The following is a 21,912-nucleotide window of genomic DNA, read 5'->3' as shown; positions in this document are numbered from 1 at the left end:
CAGATGTCTGGGCTGGCGGGATGCTGCCCGAAGTCCAGGATGCCTTAGGCGGGTCACCGTGCATGGACCACCCCCCACCCTATAGCAACACACAGACATTCAGGCCTACGGAGGACGCGTCTTTATTACGCGGGCAGACGGGCATCAGGAGCAGGGTCCCGAGGCGAGGCAGGAGGAGAGCGCAGGCGCCGGCGCCGGTACCAGGCTGAAGAGCGCGCGGCGACCCGTGGACGGCGAGGGCGGTGGGCCGGCCTGCAGCGAGTTGAGAGCGGCCTGGCGCTGCTCTCGGGACACGTCCCCGCGCAGGTCCAGGAGGGCGGACACATGATCCTCGCTGCGGGAACCCCACCCACGGCCATCAGGCCTGCGTTTCTCCTCCTCTTGAGCTCCTCCTCCTCCCTTCCCCCGCCCCGCACCTCACGTCCGGAAATTGTTGCCGCAGGCCTGCCACTTCGAGGCTGAGCAGCGTGGGGTCGTGGAGGTTGAGCAGTCCCCCCAGCGCCAGCAGCACGGGCGCGCAGTGAGCGCTCTCCTCCAGGCCCTGGGCACGTTGGGGTAAGGGTTTTTCAATCGGGACCCTTTGGCTCCCACACAACTGCCAAGACTACCCCCCCCACACACACACACACCCCGTGTCTGCCCGCCCAGTGAACCCTCACCAAACCAAGGAAAAGGTCCTTCAGTTGGGCGGCATCGTGCCCTAGGCGCACGGCCGCCTGGGTCCGCTCGTCGGCACCGCGGCACACCAGGCGGCCGAGCATCAGCGAGCGCAGGTACTGCACCACCACGGTGCGCTCCGTCTCGGCCAGAAGCAGCTGCAAGGAAGGTAATGGTGTGAGTCCAGAGCGCCTTTCCCGTCTGCACTGTCCCCTCCCCGGCCGTCGTCTACCCTCTCCACCTGAGCCGCGGGCTTCCTCACGCGCCAGAAGTCCCGGCAGAAGCGTGACGTCTGCTCACACACTCCACCCAGCAACTCGGAGCTCGACAGCCACCGGCGCGAGGGCAGAGCTGCGAACAGGGGCTGTGGGAAAGAGAGGGGACTGGAGAAATTAAATGATCCAAATCCAGCAGCTGCAGTATATGGACCGTATTTTCACTTCCCAACCCCCATCTCGACGGAATGGAAAACTCACTTGGAGCTCCATCTGCAGGGCTTCCAACACCAGACGACAGATCCTCCTCTGTAATTCGTCCAGCGCGGCTTCTACCGGAGCCAAGGCCCCTGAAGCTACACCGTCGGGCTGCAGAACAGATACTGAGGAGCTGGACGGACCAAAATTAGTTCAGGACCAAGGCCAAGGCCCACATGGCCCTTGGGGGGGGGGGGGGAGTGTCAGCGACTCTAGCGCCACCTTGTGGTACAAGTGTGTGGCGGGAGGGTGGCTGTGCACTTCTAAAAAAGTCTCAAGTACCCAAGAAGGCAAGGAAGAGCAATGCTTACTCCAGTGGCATTTGTCTCTAATTCGCCTCTAATGTAACCTTGAGCAAGTCACTCTTTCTATTTCTGTTTCCTCATCCTTTTGAGAAGAGGGCTAATCTCAGTTTAAAAGGGAGTGAAAATCATTAGCTTGCACCCAAGAAGATATTTGGCCCTGATGGTTCACACCTGTAATTCTAGCACTCAGGAGGCTGAGGCAGGAGGATTGTCAGTAGTTGTAGGCCAGCCTATTAAATGATGAATGCTGTGTTCGCAGTCGGCTACAGAGTGAAACCTTGTCTCGAAAACAAAAGGAATTTTTCTTGTTTTGTTCACAGCTGTAATCTCAGATATCTGACAGTGTAGAACCTCAATAAATATTTACTGAAAGGCTGAATACTTGGCACTTGTGTGTCAGGCATGGTGGTAGAGACTTCACATCCATCATCACAAGTGATTGTCATACTCTTCTATTTCTATACTAATGAGAAAAGTAATATTCAGGCAACTTGGCCAAGATCATCCAACTGGTAATTAGCAGAAATAGGATTGGAGGGCAGGAGAGATGGTTCAGTGGTTAAGGTGCTTGCAAGTAAAGCCCAACAACCCGAGTTCAATTCCCCCACTACCCATGTAAAGCCAGACACACAAAATGGTGCATGTATCTGGAGTTCATTTGCAGTGGCTAGAGGCCTTGTTGTTCTCATTCTCTCCCTCTCTTTCTGCTGGGCATAGTGGTGCTGCCTTTAATCCCAGCACTGAAGAGGCTGAGGCAGGAAGATTGCCACTAGTTGTAGTCCAACCTGAGACTACATAGAGAATTCCAAGTCAGCCTGGGCTAGAGTAAGACCCTACCTCAAAAGAAAAAAATAAGGTTGGGGCTGGAGAGATGGCTTAGTGGTTAAGGCACTTGTCTGTGAAGCCTAAGGACCCATGTTCAACTTCCCAGATCCCACGTAAGCCAGACATACAAGGTGACGCATGTGCAAGGTCACACATGCGCACAAGGTGGAACACGTGTAGAGTTCGATTACAGTGGCTGGAGGCTCCAGTGTGCCATTTATCTCTCTCTCTCTCTCCCCCCACCCCGCCCATAAAAAAGGCCAGTCTTTTGGCCTTACCTCAAAAGAAAAAAAAAAGATTGGAACCCCAGCTTTGTGGGTCTTATAGGAGTGGGTTTCATATACTGTAGGAACTCAAAAGGGGGAGCTGGAGAGATGGTTTAGAGGTTAAGGCATTTGCCTCCAATCCTAAAGGACCCAAGTTTGACTCCCCAGGACCCACATAAGCTAGATGAACAAGGGGCACAAGCATCTGGCATTTGCAGTGGCTGGAGCACCTGGCATGCCCATTCCCTCTCTCTCTCAAATAAATAAATAAAATATAAAATATATTTAGAAAAAAGGGGGTTAGTGAAAGTTATCTTCCTTAGGATTATTTGGTACCTCAGTGCTGATTGGTGGTTTAAGGCAGCCAATAGGTAGGGCACATAGTGAGGAGCCAGTGTTTCTCCCTTGAGATGGTTTCGGGAGAATCGGATTAGAGCATCGCTGAAGCTGCGGTGAGAAGAAGTAGTTCCTGGACTTGCTGCTTCCCTGGCACCCTCATAACCCCAGTCCCACCACTCTTGCCCCACTTCTAAGTCCTTGTTTGAAGGAACCTTCCCCCACCCCCGGGGCATGTCCTATTCATCCAGAAACCCTTTGGGGTGCCCAGGAACAAGGCTAGGGATTGTGAATGGGTTCTTTCTTGACAGACCTCCTCAGAAATACTCCCAGTTCTGACAGAGCCATGCCATGCACCCGCTGCTGCAGTGACTCATTGACCAGGCTGGTCACACGAATGTTCTCAGCAAGGATCTACAGACAAGGACGAACAGCCATCAGAAAGTCCCTAGCCCTCCCCCCTTCCTCTTCCCTATGGGAGGTGTCTGTTTCCCTAGATATTTCCAACCCACCTGCAGTACGATAGCTGGCATTGGTGAGTGGTAGAAGCCAGATGGGTCTGTGTTAGGTGCCTGCTCCCGGCTCCACTCAGCTACTTCCCCATCCAGTGCCTTTTGCAGCCACTGGGACACAGTTGCCTTGGGATAAAGGATGAGAACAGTAGGATATAGCAGGGCACTGACCCTGCCAGAGACAGGTAGGCATTCCATTCTAAAGCCAGAGGCATACCTCTGTTGTGTGCCCTAACTATTCACCTGAACTTGGGCCACAAATGTTGCCTCCAACTGCTCAATGTTCTCCAAGGTCAAGAGGGGCTCTAGTTGGGACACATCAGCCTCAGGCCCCAGTTCCAGGTTCCCCATCATTTCTTGCCTAGAGGTTGATGGAAGGGTGTCATACTGAGACCCTGGCCTCTAATTCCTCCCCCCCCCCACATCCTCAAGGACACTAACCCCATGTACACATGCAGCGCCCAGTGCAGCAAAGCGAAGGCATCAGCAGCTTCCAGCTTAGGCCTAGCGAGGAGTTGCTGCACACTGCGGCGCAAGCCACTGTGCAGGGTGTGGGCCCATAGCTGGACCACATTGTAGTGTGGTGGGCAGCATGGTGCTACCAGTGCCTCAGCTGTGGCCAACTCAGCAGGCAAGGCTACCTGCAGAGCCTCCAGCCACCCTGCCAGGGCTCCTGGCTCAGGCAGCACAGCTGGTGCGAAGTGGACCTGCTCCAGGCCTGCCTGCAGTGCCCGTATGCATCGCTGTCGCCAGTCTCGAGGTGCCTGCCCTAGGCCAGTAGTACGCTTGGACTCCACCTCTGCCACACGAACAGCAGCCACCAGTAGGGCTGGATCCTCACGTGCCAGCTGCCCTGCGGCCCCTGCAGCTGCCTCCACAGCCTGACCCAATGCCTCAGCCAGAAGGCCTAGCCCCTGGAAGACTGGCAACTCCTTCCCTCCCAGGGGTTTCCATGTCTCCTCTTGTAGCTGTTCCAGCTCCCGCAGGCTCACATATGCCTCCAAGAGCTGTTGGGCATCAATCAGGGTCTGTGTGTGGGCTACTGCAGCTGGCACTAAAGGAGAAAAGGAGACATCCTTGAGTCAGACATCCCAACTGTGCTGTAAGCACAGCAAGAGATACTGAGGTCATCCTCAGACTGGAATGATGCATAAAATATTCAGTACAGTAGGGCATTAACCAATACAGAAGGATCCAGGCCAAGACTTAGGGGAAGTCAACCCTTGGGTCAATGGAACATCAGAAAATCAAGGGTGCTAGAGAGAAAACAGGAGGAATAGGGAAGGGCATGCTAGTGGCTATTGTTAGGGGATATTTGCATCATGCGTGTGCGTGTGTGTGTGTGTGTGTGTGTGTGTGTGTGTGTGTATGCATGTGCACACACACACACATTTGGTTCTGGGTATTGAACTCAAGGCCCTGTACCTACTAAGCATGTGTTCTGCCACTGAGCCACATCCCTAGCACCTTCAATATATTAACACCACAGTAGCCAAAGCCACATGATGAGAATGTCTCAGCTCGGTTGTTTTTGGTTTTTGTTTGTTTGTTGTTTTTCAGGGTAGGGTCTTGCTCTAGCTCAGGCTGACCTGCAATTCACTATGTGGTTTCAGGGCAGCCTCGAACTTATAGCAATCCTCCAATTTCTACCTCTCTAGTGCTGGGACTAAAAATGTGTGCCACCCCATGCCCTGTTTGTTTGTGCCTGAGAACTACAAGATGAGTTGACTTTGCAGCCTGTTTCATATGCACTTTGAAGCTTGCATTATTCTCTGAGATGTCCCTGGTATCTCTCTTTGTAACACCCTAGGTAGGCCCTAGACCTTGATTAGTATGGGTGTTTTTATTTTATTTATTTATTTATTAGAGAGAGAGATCATTCACCAGCATCTCTAGCCACTGCAAACGAACTCCAGACACATGTGCCATTTTGTGCATCTGGTTATGTGGGTCCTGGGGAATTGAACCTGGGTCCTTAGGCTTGGCAGGCAAGTGCCTTAACCACTAAGCAATCTTTCCAGCCTAGCATGGGCATTTTATTCTCTGGGATGTCCCTGGTGCATCATCTCTCTTTGAAATCCCCTACCTAGAGTCCCAGACCCTTGATTAGTATGGGTGTTTTTAGACTGACCATTAGAAGCTGAGGCCTAGGGTCCCTCTACACTCACCTTCCTGTAGCTTGGGCAGCAACCGAGACAGAGCCTGCAGTTGCTTGTGCTGGACAACTTGTTCCCGCAGGGGCTCGAGGGTCTGTGAGGCCTGAGCCAATTCCTGAAGCAAATCATGGGCCTGACTCAGAGCCTCACGGGTTCCCTGCACAGCCTCAAGGGCCCGGGCCAGTTGCCATACACCAGTCTGCACACCTTCAAGGTATGACTGCACCACTGACTATGGAGAAAGGTAGCCAGTCAGGCCTGGGAAGGCCTACAGCCCATCCCCAACAGTGCTGCTCTGCTGTCCCACGCTTACCTTGATGCGCGCCTCCAGGGAGCAGGTACGCTGCACTTCCCGGCTACGGTACTGGCCCAGCCTGGCCAGCTGTTCTGGCCGGTAGAAGATGCCTGAAGCCCACTTCAGTGCTGCACCCCGAGCCAGCTGCTCAGCCTTCTCCTGCTCTGGCCACTCAGGTCCTGGGCAGGAAGAGCCTAGACAGCTGTGTCAGTCAGGAAAGGCCTGTGGCTGGTGAACCTGCCCCCCTTCTAGTGAGTCAGCCCATCCCCAAGACAGTTTGTTCTTCACTAACCTATAGACCTCCAGCCAGACCTGGCAGGGAAGACCCAACGCCACCATTCCCATCCTTTTAAAATTATTAATTAATTAATTTATTTATTTAAGAGAGAGAGAGAGAGCTTCAGGGCCTCTAGTCACTGCAAATGGACTCCAGATACATACGTCAACTTATGCATCTGTCTTATGTGGGACCTGGAGAAATGAACCTGGGTCCTTAGGCTTCACAGACAAGCCCCTTAACAACTAAGCCATCTCTCCAGTCCTCCACTTTTTTTAAGGTAGGGTCTCCCTCTAGCCCAAGCTAGGCTGTTCTCAAACTCACAATGATCTTTCTACCTCTGCCTCCCAAGTGCTGGGATTAAAGGCATGTGTCACCATGCCCGGCCATTCCCATCTTTCTTGCCATCGTTCCTCCCCTGGCCCAGCCCAGCAAGGGTCAAACCTGGGAGAAGTGTGGGGTGCATTTCGTCCTTGGCTGCTGAGTCCATGGCAGGCCTGGAAGATCTGGAGATGGGGTGGGAGTCAGGGCAAGGACAGGTGGTTGAGCAGGCAGAGTGGAGGTTCCTCTGGGCTGTTGCCTGTGTCTTGGACCTCTGAGAAAGAGGAGGGAAGTTCTTGCCCAGCTCCCTCAGGAAGAGGGAGGCAGGTATGGTGGAGGAAAGGCCCCAGGGAGGTCCTCAGTCTTCTAGGGCTCTGCGTTGTGCCCCTACAGATGCCAAGTGAGCAGCGTGGAAACAAGTCTCACTATCTGCAAGACCTCGTTTCTATTCTGAACTGTCCAGGACAGTTTGGTACAAACTTACCAGACCTGACCTCGAGCGTAGTTCTCCCTCCTATGCAAACAGCCTTGGCCTTCCGAATGGCCCTCTCCCTCTAGCAGAGCTGGACACACCCTCACTGCTCACTGGACCTGGGTGAATCCATCTGCTTTGGCAGCAGCAACCAAATTCCTCTCCCCAAGGAAGCCTCTCTCCTACTTCACAGTCGAGAAGCCCCTTCTTCCCAAGGTCTGTCCCTTTCCAAGGGAGAAAGGAAGGAAGTTGAGTCTCTGGCATTTTATTCCCAACAGGAAAAAGCATTTGTATTGAGGTGGGGAGGGCTGGGCGCCACTTCCGGAGTGGTGGGGGCAGGCGTGTACTGCCTGTGTTCATCAAGTCATGACTAGCCCCACTTAGGACCTCTTAGGCATGAAGCCCACTTAGCCTGAAGCTGGTATGAAGGGTGAAGTGTGCTGATATGGGTACAAACAACACAAGGTCAGAAATTTTGTTGTTGTTTTTGCTTGTTTGTTTGTTTTTCAAAGTAGGATCTCGCTCTAGCCCAGGCTGACCTGGAATTCACTATATACTCTCAGGGTGGCCTTGAACTCACAGCAGTCCTCCTATCTCAGCCTCCTGAGTGCTGGAATTAAAGGCTTGTGCCACCATGCCTGGCAATATATGAAATCTGTTGATGGGCCTCTCCAAAAGAAAGTGTGTTACTCTGTAGAAGAGATATGACCTGCTGTGAAAAGGAGATGTGGTTGGTAATGGCAGGGAGTATTGGTCCTGACCATGACAGGGAGCCATGGAGGACTATAGGGTGATAATAATGTAGCAAACCCAAATCCACTCTGCAGGACAGGGACCCTCCTTCCCCAGCTACCAGGAGTGTAGGCTACTGAGGTCTTACAGCTGGATCACTATTGGGTTACAAAGCCCTGGTAACCTTGCTGAATATGAACACTTCAGAAAGGATATCCCAATTTTAGAGGTAATGGCATAGGCTGAGGCTCCTATTATAATGATTTCAATTCTGCTTGTCTTATTCCCTAGAAATGTGGATTCTTAGTAGACTTGCTGTAAGCAAATTCATGTCTCAAAAAACCATTTCTGCCCAGAGTGGCGGCACCTGCCTTTAATCCCAGAAGTTGGGAGGCTGAGGTAGGAGGATCATTGTGAGCTGGAGGCCAGCCTGACACTACATAGTGAATTCCAGGTCAGCCTGGCCTAGAGTAAGGCACTATCTCAAAAACAAAAAACAAACAAAAACTATTTCCTAAAGGACCTGACCTAAAATAAGTGATAATAATAATAAAATAGCAATGTTAAAAATAAAATGACACTAAATCCTGATGTGGTGGTGAATGGCCATAGTCCCACCACTCAGAAAGGAGAGCTAGGAGGATTGCTGTGAATTTGAGATTAGCCTGAGCTATAGAGTGAGTTCCAGGTTAGCCTGGGCTAGAGTGGGACCCTGCCTCAAAATTAAAAAAAATAGATGCGGGGCATGGTGGCACACACCTTTAATCCCAGCACTTGGAGGCAGAGGTAGGAGGATTGAGGCCATCCTGAGACTACATAGTGAATTCTAGGTCAGCCTGGGCTAAAACAAGACCCTACCTCAGAAAAAGGGGAAGGGGTGGGGGCTGGAGAGATGGCTCAGCAGTTAAGGTGCTTGCCTTACAAAGCCTAATGACCCATGTTTGATCTTCAGTGCCCACGTAAAGCCAGATGCATAGTGGTCCATGCACCAGGAGTTTGTTTGCAGTGGCTGGAGTCCCTGGAGCACCCATTCTCTCTGTCTCTCTTCTATCTCTCTCTGCTTCCAAATAAATACATAAAAATATATTTTTTTAAATGACACTGACACCGGGCGTGGTGGTGCACGCCTTTAATCCCAGCACTAGGGAGGCAGAGGTAGGAGGATCACCATGTGTTCGAGGCCACCCTGAAGTTGCATAGTGAATTCCAGGTCAGCCTGGCCTAGAGTGAGACCCTACCTCGAACCCCCCCCCCCACACACACACACACAAAGAAAAGACACTGACAAACACATAATCCTTCCCCCGTATTCCAGAAACTGCTCTCAGGTTTTATATTCACACATAGGTCACCTTTGGTTTGGCTGAAAAGTGGTTGTAAAAGAGACCCCTGGCCTCTATGAACTGTACTGCGAAAGGCAGAGAAAGCTGATGCTGAGATTAGGGAAGGATAGTAGTGATGGAAAGTGAGCAAGCGAGGTGTAGTTAGTACTTGCTGGTTTGGCAAGAAATAAGGGACAGAAGTAACGCGAATGACCCTGAGACAGTGGTCAGCCTTTAGGAGGTTTAGGGCAGCAGGCTGGGCTTTTATCAGGAGGTCTTGGTCTCCCTTCCCTAGATGGTGGCTAGTGCCGTTAGCGTCTGAGGGGCAAGTTGCAAGGAAGATTCCAGTGGTTCTCTCTTTTCTACTGTCAGCACTGCTCATGTTCAATGATCTCCAATCCTTGTACAATTTGGGTCTTTCAGCAATCCAGTATTTGTTTTCGTTTTCTTTGGCAATTGTACATTTTCTCATGTTCCCCCAAGTTTTACGTCCGTGTCTGCGGATAGGAATTGAGTCAGGCTCCCTGAGAGGACGCGGAGCGGAAGCGGAAGGACTTGCGACGGCTCCGGCGGCCCGGCAGCCAGGAGCGGAAGCGGAAGTGGCGGTGGAGCCGGCCTGGCCTGGCCTGGCTGAGGGGAGGCGGCGGGCGGGCGGGCGCGATGGCGGAGGCCGGGCCACAGGCGCCGCCGCCCCCGGGAACCCCAAGTCGGCACGAGAAGAGCCTAGGACTTCTCACTACCAAGTTCGTGTCGCTCCTGCAGGAGGCCAAGGACGGTGTGCTTGACCTCAAGCTGGTGCGGCCCGGGTTGGGGGGACGACAGGGAGGATGAGGACCAGGCCGGGGCTGGTAGCGGGAACCGCCAGGGCGGCCCCATTGAGTGCTTGGAAGGCTGGCCGCCAACCGTGTGCTTTCTCACAGAAGAGAGGCCCGGGCCTCTTTCATTCATTCGGCCGAGGCCATTGAGCGTCAGCTATGTGTCAGGCTCGGCGCTGCAGGTGCTGGCCCTCGTGGCCCTTCGTGGCTGGCCTGGGGGAAAAGAGCAACCGAACATCAGATCACGACTGGGCCAGGTCTCTTCCCACCCCACTGCTGGAGTGCCTGGAAGGAACTCCAGGGCTGGGACCCCCTTCCCAGACCACCCCAGATCAAGTCTCCAGATAATAGGGTTTTATGCATAAGACTGGGGACGAGCATTCTCCACTCTGTTCTTTCTGCCAGGCAGCTGACACCTTAGCTGTGCGCCAGAAACGGCGGATTTACGACATTACCAACGTGTTGGAAGGTATTGGTCTGATCGAGAAAAAATCCAAGAACAGCATCCAGTGGAAGTGAGTGGGAATGAATGACTTGAAGGGCAGTAGGGTCTCCTACCCAGAAGTGTCAGGGTCTGTGGGATTATGGGTGCAGGAGAGAGGCCTGGGTCGGAGTTCCTGACAATTCCTCCTCTCATCATCTTTGCCCTGGCTCAGGGGTGTGGGCCCAGGCTGCAATACCCGGGAGATTGCTGACAAGCTGATTGAGCTCAAGGCAGAGATCGAGGAGCTACAGCAGCGGGAACAAGAACTTGATCAGCACAAGGTGTGGGTGCAGCAGAGCATCCGGAATGTCACAGAGGACGTGCAGAACAGCTGATATCCTCCTGGTGGTCCCTCCTTGGGGGGGGGGGGCGGCAAGGGGCCTGATGATCCGGCTGGGTTTGCTCTATGGAGCCCTGGGCCCTGCCCCTCTTGGGAGAATTGTCCTGCAACTTGCAGTCGGTTCCCTTTTCAAAGCCCCTCTTTTTCCAGTCCTAGCTTGTGATCCCTTCCAACTTGGACCCCAGATCCAAAAACTTTCTGTAAGGGCTTGTGTATCAGACCTCTGCTAAAATTGTGGGTGTTCTCTGGAGTCTGCCATCTGGTACGGTAGGACAAACATCAGCTGTTCTCCTTAATCTTCACACCTTGGCCTATGTGACTCATGAGGACATCTGCAGATGCTTTGCTGGTGAGCAGAGCCTGGGTAGGGGGAGACAGTTGGGATTGGGCTAAACTCATCAGGCTCAATTCCCAGAGTTAGTTCTATCTCTTAGGAAGGTTATAGGGGACTGCTTAAAGAAAAACTAGGCAGGGATAAGGCCTCAATTTTAAGGACTCTTTGGTGACCAACTAGACTGAAGAAGATGCTGTGTTCTGGGGTGGATTCCTGGTTTTGTCCCCATCAGCATTGTTCTGTGGGTTAGCTTTTTAGGCATGGCAGAAGCACCCAAGAAAATAATTATGATTGTGTGCACAAACTCACATGTTTCTATGCCGGGGGGGGGGGTTTGCACTACCTCCTTCCAATCTGTATTGAGTTCAGTTGCATTGCAGGTACCACAGCTGTTCCTATTTTCTCTCGTATCCCCTAAGCTAGCCCTTGGTCAAAACAGCTGCTTTTTGGTATCAGCATCATCATTTGAGAAGTGAGGTACCCTCCAACAATCTTCAGTGAAGTTCATCTTCACAAATGTCTTTGAACCCAGATTTCTTGGTTGCTGTGGGGATGGGGGAGACTTATTATCTATTCTCTTAGAGTCTGTGTCTTGCTTTGCTCCAGGAAGCAGGCATCTCCATTCCTAGCCCAGATTGAGCTCATGGGCCCTGACCCATTCTCCTTGTCATTCTAGGAGACACCCTCCTGGCCATCCGGGCCCCATCGGGCACCAGCCTAGAGGTGCCCATCCCAGAGGTGGGTGCTCAGCCCATAAAGGCGGTATCGACTGAGGGCGGGTGCTGGCTGTGGAGCCTGATAAGTTCTGGGTGGGGCAGGTGGGGGGAGGCCTGGGGTTTGGGGTTATCTAGGAGGATGGCCAGCCTGGGTGGGAGAGGACACTGGCCCTAGGAGCTGTATCTGCTTGAAGTTCTACCTGTATTCCGTTTGCTCCCATTCACTTCCAGGGTCTCAATGGGCAGAAGAAATACCAGATTCACCTGAAGAGTGTGAGTGGCCCCATTGAGGTGCTGCTGGTGAACAAGGAGGCTTGGAGTTCGCCACCTGTGGCTGTGCCTGTCCCGCCCCCTGAGGATCTGCTCCAGAGTCCACCTGCTGTTTCTACCCCTCCACCCCTGCCCAAGCTCACATTAGCCCAGCCCCAAGAAGCCTCCCGTCCAAGCAGTCCTCAGCTAACCACCCCTACCCCCATTCCTGGCAACACTGAAGTCCTAGGGGTGGCCAGCCCAGCAGCTGAGATTGCAGGTAAGGCACTGTGGGAAGCTGTGATAGGTTGTCTTCTGGGTCCACAAGGAAATACCTACGTTAGTGAGTACTATGCTCCAAACTGGAATCTGAAGCTGTCAGGGTTGACCTTTTAACCTAGCCTCACTTGGTGTTGTAGTGAATATTCTTTTGAATAAGGAAGTCTTGGGCTGTGTGAAGGACATTAGTAGTGCTAGTGGCTTGTGTGCCCGAGCAGTCCCTCTTGGACCCATGTTGTCCATGAATTTTCCTCTTGCAGCCTTGTGCTCTGCCTTCAGTGACTTGTTTCCAGGTTGCCTTTTTTGGGCGACTGGCATTGCCTAGTTCCTTCTGGGTCTGGGTATGAATACAGTGGCCATCCTGCTCATGGGATCTAACCCAGTTAAGTTCTAGGACCCACTTCCTGTCCCTGTGTGATTGGGTTAGGGGATGTATTTGCAGTGAGTAGTGGCCCTGGAACCGAAAGCAAGGACAGTGGTGAGCTCAGCTCACTCCCGCTGAGCCTGACAGCACTGGACACCCGGCCGCTACAGTCTTCTGCCCTGTTAGACAGCAGCAACAGCAGTAGCAGCAGCAGCAGTAGCAGCAGCAGCAGTTCATCTGGACCCAATCCTTCTACCTCCTTTGAGCCTATCAAGGCTGACCCCACGGGCGGTGAGTATCTGCTGGAGGCACAGCAGGAAAAGTCCAGCCTCAGCCCCATCCTACACTGGACACATAATTGGAGCTGGAACCTGACTCCCTTGCTAACTCCTGCTCTCTCAGCCAGGGTAGGATACCTGGTCTCCATGATTAGTGCTGGTGCCTCTTGTCCCTTAGGGCTTCGTGGCTCTTGCTCAATCCCTTGGGGCACCAGTGAGCCTCACTAATCAACATTTTGCTCCTCCGTGCACCTATCTTGCCTTCCTTGTTTCTGGATCCCTTGAAAAAGTAATTTCTGCTGCACTCGTGTGTTGGTCTTCTAATCACCTCCCCCAGTGCTGCAGCTCTGCTTCTCTTGATGCAGTGCCAAGCCCAGCAGGCTTCCAGGGGGGCTTGGCTGTGGTTCCTTGTTCCCTGCTGATGCTCTTTCCTTGTCTTTAATCATGTCAGCTCTTGGCTCTTCTACTTCACTGGCTTCTCCATCCTCTCCTTGATACTTCCTTAAACATTGGTGCTTTCCATTCCACACCTGGGGAAGGGGACTGATCACAGGGAATTGGGTGATGGGTCCCCAGCCTTCACTTAGTCTAGATCTTTTTATTTTATTTTGTTTTTTTGAGATAAGGTCTCACTCTAGCCCAGGCTGACCTGGAATTCACTATATAGTCTCAGGGTGGCCTCAAACTCTGGGTGATCCTCTTACCTCTGCCTCCTGAATTAAAGGCATTTGCCACCACACCTGACATAATGCATCTGAGTTCTGAAGTCCTGTATATGACATCCCTTATGGTCTGCTCCGGTTTTATTTTATTTTTAGAATATTTTAGGGTTGGAGAAATGGTTTAGTAGTTAAGGCATTTGCCTGCAAAGCCAAAGAATACAGGTTTGATTCCCCAGGAACCACATAAGCCAGATGCACAAGGTGGCGTATATGTCTGGAGTTCATTTTTTAAAACATATTTTTATTTATTTATTTGACAGAGAAGGGGTGGGGAGAATGGGTGTGCCAGGGCCTCCAGCCACTGCAAATGAATTCCAAGTGTGTGTGCTCATTGTGCATCTGTCTGACGTGGGTCCTGGGGAATTGAACCTCAGTCCTTTGGCTTTGCAGGCAAATGTCTTAACTGCTAAGCCATCCCTCCAGCCCACATCTGGAGTTCATTTGCAGAGGCTGGAGGCCCTGACAAGCCCATTCTCTATCTGCCTCTCTCTCAAATTTATTTGCAAGCAGAGACAGAGGGAGGGAGGAAGGGAGAGAATGGGTGTGCCAGAGCCTCCAGTTGCTGCAAACAAATTCCAGATGCATGTGCTGCTTTGTGCATCTGGCTTATGTGGGTACTGGGGAATTGAACCTGGGTAGTTAGGCTTTGCATGTGGCTTTGCCACTGAGCAATCTCTCCAGCCCTTAATTTACTGTTTATTTGCAGGTGGGTTGGGGGGGAGGATTGGGCACACCAGGGCCCATAGCCACTATAAACAAACTCCAGATGCATGCACCACTTTGAGCATCTGGCTTTACATGGGTACTGGGGAATCAAACCCAGGTCATTAGGCTTTGTAGGCAAGTGCCTTAACTGCTGGGTCATCTCTCCAGTCCTTATTTATTTGAGATAGAGACAGAGAGTGAGTATGGGTGTGCCGGGGCCTCCCGTCACTGCAAATAAACTCTAAACACATGTGCCACTTTGTGCATCTGGCTTTACGTGGGTACTGGGGAATCAAACTCTGGTCTTTGGGCACCTTTATCTTGTTTTGTTTTTCAAGGTAGGGTCTCACTGTGGCCCAGGTTGACCTGAAATTCACTATGTAGTCTCAGGGTGGCCTCAAACTCATGGTGATCCTTCTACCTCTGCTTCTCAAGAGTGCTGGGATTAAAGGCATGTGCCACCATGCCTGACTCTTTACTGTCTTTTGCTTCTCATGTGTGTCCTCTCAACCCAAGGTGTGGTAGGGTCATCACTGTAAAACTATCACTTGTCAATGTCTTCCTCCATTCCTGCCAGGTGGCCTGGCCCAGAATGGTCTCTGAGCATGGTCCAAACCATGGTGCTCAGCAAAGGTGGGAGTGGATGAAACACCAGCCCGAAAAGGGATGAGAGTTCTCCTGTGCCTCTGAGTTAGAAAGTCTGTTCCTGTCACCTGCAGTGGGCCTTTGGTAACCTGAGCTCAGCACTGAGGAATTTAGGTCAGCAGAGGAGTCCAGTAGACACAGCAAGCTACATCTGGAGCAGGGCCTACATTTCCTCAGCTGTGTGGTGCCAGGGCTGGGTGGTATTGGATCAAAGGATGGTGGAAACTGTAGAGGGACCTAACTCAGCCTGCCCCTTCAGCATGGCTTTCTTTTTCAGTTCTGGAACTCCCAAAGGAGCTGTCAGAAATCTTTGACCCCACACGAGGTAGGCTGTGTTCCTCTCATTGAGTGCTCTTCTAAGGACCTGTGGTTGTCCTGGGTTCCCCACTCCTGATGGGCATTCATGGGCTTTGTTGGGTAAAAAGGTGGGAGCTAGAATCTAAGTGAATTTCTGTCCATTCCCAGAGTGTATGAGCTCAGAGTTGCTGGAGGAGTTGATGTCCTCAGAAGGTGGGTGGCCCAGGAAGATGGGGTTGGCTGTGGGCAAGGGGGTTGGGTGGATGTTGGGGTTCTTGGTCAAGGGCCTCAGCCTAGTGCTCTCTGCAGTGTTTGCCCCCCTACTCCGACTTTCTCCACCCCCCGGAGACCACGATTACATCTACAACCTGGATGAGAGTGAAGGTGTCTGCGATCTCTTTGATGTGCCTGTTCTCAACCTCTGACAGGAACATGCCCTATGTGGCTGGGACCCCAGACTGTCTGGGCTGGGAGCTAACTAGTGACCTCCCCCACTGCACCCCTCACAGCTTGAGAACATCAGACTCCTGGCTGTGCCACCCTGTCTCCTCCCACTGGCACTTGAAGTGTGCTAGCAGAGCAGCGGGAAGGGCTAAGGCTCCACATGGAGCCAAAGTGTTTGCCGGTCCTCTTTGGGAGCCTTCTCCAGCCAGGCTTAGCTGCCACTGAGTGGCACAGACCTGCCATCCCCCATAGGGCAACTTGTCCAGCCAACTGCCCTGCTCCTGCCAGCCACTCTTTCCCTAAGGAGGAAGGAGTGGGGTAGAGCTGGGCGCTTGCCAGCTACCACTCTAGCTTCCTTCCTCACCCAGCTTACCCTATGGCAACTGGACCTCTCTGTGCTCCTCTACTGCTGGGCCCTGAGCCCTGGAGATCCTGCCCATGGTGGTGGGGGGTGCTAATAAGAAGGAACTGAGGCCTCTAACTAGGAATCTGTGTGGGTTGGTCCTGGAAGATAGGCCCAACCTCCTGATGCCCCATAGCCCTCCCCCTTCATTTCATTTATTCCCCCTCATTTAGAGCCATTTGCAGAGATTTAGAAAGATTTACAGTAACGAATGGATTCCTATATAAAGATTATTTTTATACTTTTTGCAGCAAAAGGAAATTGTAATATTTGTACAGCATCCAAGTGAATAAAGACCATGCCTAAGGCTATCTCTGATCTGGTTCTTTGGGGCCTCTCCCTGGGTCTTCTGGGTTGATGCAGTACGGGGTGGGTCACTTTACTGGAATGGGAGGTGTGGCAGCTGTAAACTGCCCGCGTGCTGGCCTTCCCTGCCTCCACCTGCCGCACCTTGGGGTGGGGCGGGGCCAGGGCGCCTTTGTAGGGGTGGGGCGGGCCAGAGCAGGCGGTGTCCTATCCTGCCGGTGGGACTAACCCGGAACTCGGCTCCTTTGGGAAGGACAGCGCCTGGCCAGGAGTAGGAACCTGGGCTGCGAGCGCAGGTCACCATAGCTGGGTCTTTGGAAGAGAGGTACACCCAAACCAGGTGGACCCTCTACGGGAGGTGGCACGGTCCGTGGGAAGTGCCGGCTGGACCATGGCGCCTCCGCGGAACGTGGTGAAGATTGCTGTACAGATGCCTGACGCCATCCCTCAGCTCATCCAGCTAGACCAGGTCACCGTTCCTGTCCAGTCTCCATCGACCTGACCCCACTGCTCTCCTATGGGTCTTTCCCTTTCCCTTGGGCCAGTACACCTCCCCCCTCCCCCAAGTCCCTCCCCCTCAGTTCCTCCCCACCACCCCGGCCCCTTGATTGACAGCTCCACTTGCAGGCAAAACCCCTGGCCACTGTGCTGAAGGAGGTGTGCGACGCGTGAGTGCTGGGGGTCAGGCAAAATGAGGGAGGGGCAGACGGGAGAGGCGCCCCCTACCTGCTTCCCTGAGCTGGCTGCTCCGCAGGTGGAGCCTGACTCATTCGGAGCGCTATGCCCTGCAGTTTGCTGATGGGCATAGGAGATACATCACCGAGAATGTGAGTCTCCTCCCTCCTCCTCCATTCCACCATAGGACCCCTCTAATCCACCTGACCCTAAGGGAGTCCTCATTTGCCCCCACCGGAATGTGAGCTTCCTTTTTTGACCCCCCAGATAATCCCTCACTGATGACTCAACTGACCATTTTCCTCAGCTCTCCTTGACCTCGGTCCCCTTTGCTGTTCCTGCAGAATCGCACGGAAATCAAGAATGGCAGCATCCTATGCCTCTGCACTGCCGCAGTAATACCCCTTCTGACCCTGCCCGCTCCTGCCCTCTCCTCTACTGGGTCCCTGTTCTGCCTGGTGGCCTCTGCCACAGGTCTGGGGTGGGGTGGGGGACAGTACCAACCTTGTAGTGCCCCACCTAGTGGTCACCCAGGTCCTCACACTTCCAGTGCCATGGTAACCCTTGATCAACTTTTCATCTTCTCTGCTCCCCCGCCCCCCAACCAGGACTTGGAAGCTGAGCAGCTGTTGGGTGGGCTGCAGAGTTCAAGCCGTGAAGCCCGCCGTGAAGCCCTGAAACAACTCGTCCTGCTGGCCTCTGACATGACCTTTGCCCAGGAGATCATCAGCCGTGATGGGCTTCAGAGACTAGGCACCATCATTGAGGATGGGGACGAGTGAGCGTAGGGCTGTGGTAGGCTGGGGGATATGGTGGGGCTTCAGGATTCTGACTGGGTTTTGCTCAGCCCCAGACGTCCTCTGTAGCCTAGGGGAAGTGCTGGCCCTCGGTCTGAGGGCCTTTTTGGAGCTCATGGAACATGGTGTGGTGTCCTGGGAGACGCTCAGCATCCCCTTTGTCAGAAAGGTGGGTGGCCTATCCAGGGGAAGTGGGTGAGGGCTGTTTAGCAGTGCCAGGATCTGGTCCTTGGGGATGGTGTGATAGTGACAACCCCCTGCCACTGTTACAGGTGGTGTCTTATGTGAACATGAACCTGATGGACGCCTCTGTACAACCCTTGGCTCTTGGGCTGTTGGAGAGTGTAACCTTGAGCAGTCCTGCCCTAGGCCAGCTGGTCAAGAGTGAGGTGCCACTGGATAGGCTGCTGGTGCACTTGCAGGTGTAAGCCTCTAGGGTAGAGTACAAATTGGGGAGCAGAGTCAGACCCCAGATGTGCAGCTGAGCCTGCCTCCTCTTGCCGTAGGATGAACCAGCAGCTGCAAACCAAGGCCATGGCCCTGCTGACAGCCTTGCTGCAGGGGGCCAGCCCTGCTGAACGTAAGGTGAGTGCTCTGGGCTGGGTGAGGGGCAGCAGCTGGTGGGTACTGTGCTGTAGCCTGGGGCTGACCATCTAAGTCTCTTCCCCATCCACCACCATAGCACATGCTTGACTACCTATGGCAGAGAAATCTTCGCCAGTTCATCTACAAGGTAACGTGGACTAGGCCAGGGAGCTGGAGCCCTTCTCCAGTCCTCAGTGGGTCACACTCATAGCCGGAATGTCTTCCAGAACATTATCCACAGCGCTACACCACTGGGCGACGAGATGGCTCATCACTTATATGTACTACAGGCCCTTATGCTGGGGCTGCTGGAGCCACGTATGCGGACACCACTTGACCCCTATAGCCAGGTGCATGTCTTGTGAGGAGGCACAGATTGAGGGGTGTCTTGGAGCTTGGCCTTGAATCTTTCCATGTTCCTCCCCAACAATGATCCTAGGAGCAGCGGGAGCAGCTGCAGGCCTTGCGCCAGGTTGCCTTTGAGTCAGAGGGGGAGTCCCCAGGCACAGGGCTGAGTGCTGACCGTCGCCGTTCTCTCTGTGCCCGAGAGTTCCGCAAGCTGGGCTTCTCCGTGAGTGATCACCTCTAGTCCCTACTCGCCTCCACCCAGGCTGTGGCTGCTCCATGGCTGTAGCCCCTCCTGAACTACCTGTGCTTCCAATGCCCAGAACAGCAACCCAGCGCAGGACCTAGAGCGTGTGCCCCCTGGTCTGCTGGCCCTGGACAACATGCTCTACTTTTCCAGACATGCCCCCAGTGCATATAGCCGGGTTAGTGATGGGGCACAGTAGGAGGGTGGCAGCAGCCTAGCTTCATTAGGGCTTAGCTGAGACCGCTGCCATTCTCTGTCCCCACCCTAGTTTGTGTTGGAGAACAGCAGCCGAGAGGACAAACATGAATGTCCCTTTGCGCGAAGTAGCATCCAGCTGACAGTGCTGCTGTGTGAGCTGCTGCGTGTTGGGGAACCTTGTGAGTGGAGCTGGACTCAGTGTGTCAGGGGACAGGGGACGGAAGGGCAGAGAGGGCCAGGGGCTACACATACTTTCTCCCTGAGCCCCTCCTGCCCCCCCGCTCCAGGCTCCGAGACAGCCCAGGACTTCTCACCCATGTTCTTCGGCCAAGACCAGAGCTTCCATGAGCTCTTCTGTGTGGCTATCCAGCTGCTGAACAAGACCTGGAAGGAGATGCGGGCCACACAGGAGGATTTTGACAAGGTAGGTGAAGTGGAAGCTGCAAAGCAGAGCAGAATACTCTGGGAAGAGGCCCCAGGCTCAGGCCCGGAACAGCTTGGGGTGATCCTAGGTCATGCAAGTGGTCCGGGAGCAACTGGCCCGCACACTGGCCCTGAAGCCCACATCCCTGGAGCTCTTCCGAACCAAAGTGAATGCCCTCACCTATGGGGAAGTCATGCGGCTACGGCAGACAGAACGGCTGCACCAAGAAGGCACACTGGCCCCTCCCATACTGTGAGTTAGTAGGCTCAAAAAAAAAAAAAGCCCAAACTTTCACTTTCCCTGGTGCCCTGTGGGCCATGCCCTGGGTCACCGTGGTAAATGCCTTCCACTCCCAATCCAGGGAGCTGAGGGAGAAGCTAAAGCCGGAGCTCATGGGCCTGATCCGCCAGCAGCGCTTGCTCCGCCTCTGTGAGGGGATGCTCTTCCGAAAGATCAGCAGCCGGAGGCGCCAGGGTCTCTGAGTGGGGCAAGGCGGGTGCGGGGAGGCATGCAGAGGATGGCTGGGCTGGGGTGACCACCCCTGTCATCACTCCATTTCCCCTTCCTCTGCACAGACAAGTTGTGGTTCTGCTGCCTGTCCCCCAACCACAAAGTGCTGCAGTATGGAGATGTGGAGGAAGGTGCTAGCTTGCCCACCCCCGAAAGCCTGCCTGAGCAGAGTAAGGGGCAGGGGCAGGGACTTTTCTATTTGCTCTCCTCACATGCCCCATACCCTGGGTCACCCAGGGGCTACAGTGGTCAGCCAAGTCTTCTTTCTGCAGTCCCTGTGGCAGACATCAGGGCACTCCTGATGGGCAAGGACTGCCCTCACGTCCGGGAGAAAGGTTCCGGGAAGCAGAACAAAGTGAGTGCAGTGGGGGAAAGGGCCTCCTTCCCATCTATCCCTCTCTGCTTGTCCCTACTCAGTGTTCCTGTTCGATTTTAGGATCTCTATGAATTGGCTTTCTCCATCAGCTACGACCATGGGGAGGAGGAGGCATACCTCAACTTCATTGCCCCCTCCAAACGGGATGTAAGTGTCTGAGTCAGGCTGAGTTGGGCAGATGGGTGGTGGGGAGCAAACGGGCAGGCCCTCACAGAGTTGGAACCATCCATCCCCAGTTTCACCTGTGGACAGATGGGCTGAATGCCCTGCTGGGCAGTCCCATGAGCAGCGAGCAGACCCGGCTGGATCTGGAGCAGCTGCTGACTATGGAGACCAAGCTGCGCTTGCTGGAGCTGGAGAATGTGCCTATCCCTGAGCGGCCACCTCCTGTACCCCCACCCCCCACCAACTTCAACTTCTGTTATGACTGCAGCATCACTGAACCTTAACTTAAGTTGGCTAGAAGCCAGTTCTTGCCACCACAACAGCCACCAAGGAGGGTAGAGAAGCACAGGCACCCTGACCAGTAGAGGCTACAGTAGAAATAAAAGCCAGCTTGACTCTTGGGGGAATATGTTACATCAGGTCTGAACCTATGGGCTAAGCATTTAACAGATGGGGACAATCACCCTCTTTTGTCTTCAAACACAGTGAATGAGATAGGGCATGGGGCAGAACCACAAACTTGGGGGCAACTATTTTTTTGAGCCTGGTGTTCTGAGGAGGTGGGGACAGGTAAGGACTGTTCCCCTTCTCCAGCTGAGTCTTCAGTGCTTGACCTAAAGAGAGAGATGGTCTGTCATCTGTGGTACCAGCCAAGGAAGAGGTTGGAGTGCCAGCCAGCTGACAGAGAAATAGCAAGGCAGAAGGCAATTCCCCAAGTGGATGCCTACGTGAGCACCATTAATAGTGGTCTAGTCTGGAAGCCATGCTTCCAGAAGGCTCCTGACAGTCTGATCCTAGTCCTCAATCCTGCTTGGCTCTGCCCTTTGTCCTTTGGGACCTGGAGACCTCTGGTGAAAAGCATCAAGGGAGAGAGATGAAACCTGTTTTTTTGCTGAAGAGAAAGATCCCAACTCCAAAGGTGCAGATCTGAACAAAAGGGAATCCATGCAGGAAACCCTACATTCTAATTTAAGCTTAATTCAGGGGCTGGAGAGATGGATTGGTGGTTAAGTGTTTGCCTGCAAAGCCAAAGGACCCAGGTTCAATTCCCTAGGACCCACGTAAGTCAGATGCTCAAGGTGGTACATGTGTCTGGAGTTTGTTTGCAATGGATGGAGGCCCCAGTGTGCCCATTTTTTCTCTATCTGCCCCTTTCTGTCTCTCAAGTAAATAAAAAATATTTTAAAATAATAAAAACAAATAAACCTAATTTAGCATCATAGGTGAGATGGGGGCTACAGATGAGGTGATGGCTGAGAT

At 53.4% G+C, this 21,912-nt stretch overlaps 3 protein-coding genes across 6 annotated transcripts; 2 read left to right on the top strand and 1 right to left on the bottom strand.

Annotated features, from left to right (window-relative positions):
* Window positions 1–115: 115 nt before the first annotated feature.
* Window positions 116–7,114, bottom strand: Exoc3l1 (exocyst complex component 3 like 1). 3 transcript variants are annotated; one of them, XM_045142121.1, is made up of 14 exons: window positions 6,908–7,114; window positions 6,547–6,697; window positions 5,844–6,019; window positions 5,543–5,762; window positions 3,816–4,428; window positions 3,618–3,735; window positions 3,375–3,500; window positions 3,176–3,276; window positions 2,863–2,973; window positions 1,134–1,263; window positions 899–1,021; window positions 660–815; window positions 417–541; window positions 116–334 (listed from the first exon to the last, which is right to left on the bottom strand). In XM_045142121.1, exons 2-14 carry the CDS (start codon window positions 6,590–6,592, stop codon window positions 145–147), a joined length of 2,235 nt encoding a protein of 744 aa, XP_044998056.1. In that variant the 5' UTR covers window positions 6,593–6,697; window positions 6,908–7,114; the 3' UTR covers window positions 116–144. The 3 variants fall into 3 exon arrangements, with proteins under 3 accessions (XP_044998056.1, XP_004661765.2, XP_044998057.1); XM_004661708.2 differs by having other exon boundaries at window positions 6,547–6,608; XM_045142122.1 differs by lacking the exons at window positions 3,816–4,428; window positions 5,543–5,762; window positions 6,547–6,697; window positions 6,908–7,114 and having other exon boundaries at window positions 5,844–5,912.
* Window positions 7,115–9,609: 2,495 nt separating this feature from the next.
* On the top strand, window positions 9,610–16,335 carry E2f4 (E2F transcription factor 4). Its single transcript, XM_004661707.2, has 10 exons — window positions 9,610–9,744; window positions 10,170–10,279; window positions 10,421–10,582; window positions 10,894–10,937; window positions 11,599–11,660; window positions 11,870–12,167; window positions 12,609–12,821; window positions 15,158–15,205; window positions 15,346–15,390; window positions 15,487–16,335. Exons 1-10 carry the CDS (start codon window positions 9,610–9,612, stop codon window positions 15,600–15,602), a joined length of 1,233 nt encoding a protein of 410 aa, XP_004661764.2. The 3' UTR covers window positions 15,603–16,335.
* Window positions 16,336–16,574: 239 nt separating this feature from the next.
* Window positions 16,575–21,751, top strand: Elmo3 (engulfment and cell motility 3). Of its 2 annotated transcripts, XM_004661704.2 has the most exons (20): window positions 16,575–16,799; window positions 16,958–16,998; window positions 17,085–17,157; window positions 17,350–17,400; window positions 17,614–17,783; window positions 17,872–17,971; window positions 18,075–18,226; window positions 18,309–18,387; window positions 18,485–18,535; window positions 18,615–18,737; window positions 18,827–18,958; window positions 19,056–19,157; window positions 19,248–19,356; window positions 19,465–19,601; window positions 19,690–19,853; window positions 19,963–20,075; window positions 20,177–20,281; window positions 20,384–20,466; window positions 20,548–20,634; window positions 20,724–21,751. In XM_004661704.2, exons 1-20 carry the CDS (start codon window positions 16,722–16,724, stop codon window positions 20,934–20,936), a joined length of 2,163 nt encoding a protein of 720 aa, XP_004661761.1. In that variant the 5' UTR covers window positions 16,575–16,721; the 3' UTR covers window positions 20,937–21,751. The 2 variants fall into 2 exon arrangements, with proteins under 2 accessions (XP_004661761.1, XP_045006173.1); XM_045150238.1 differs by having other exon boundaries at window positions 17,350–17,783.
* Window positions 21,752–21,912: the final 161 nt, after the last annotated feature.

The sequence above is a fragment of the Jaculus jaculus genome, chromosome 1 (genome assembly GCF_020740685.1).
Source record: "Jaculus jaculus isolate mJacJac1 chromosome 1, mJacJac1.mat.Y.cur, whole genome shotgun sequence".
Lineage (NCBI taxonomy): Eukaryota > Metazoa > Chordata > Mammalia > Rodentia > Dipodidae > Jaculus > Jaculus jaculus.
Note: the sequence above shows the minus strand (reverse complement) of the source record. Positions and strands in the feature narration are given on the sequence as shown.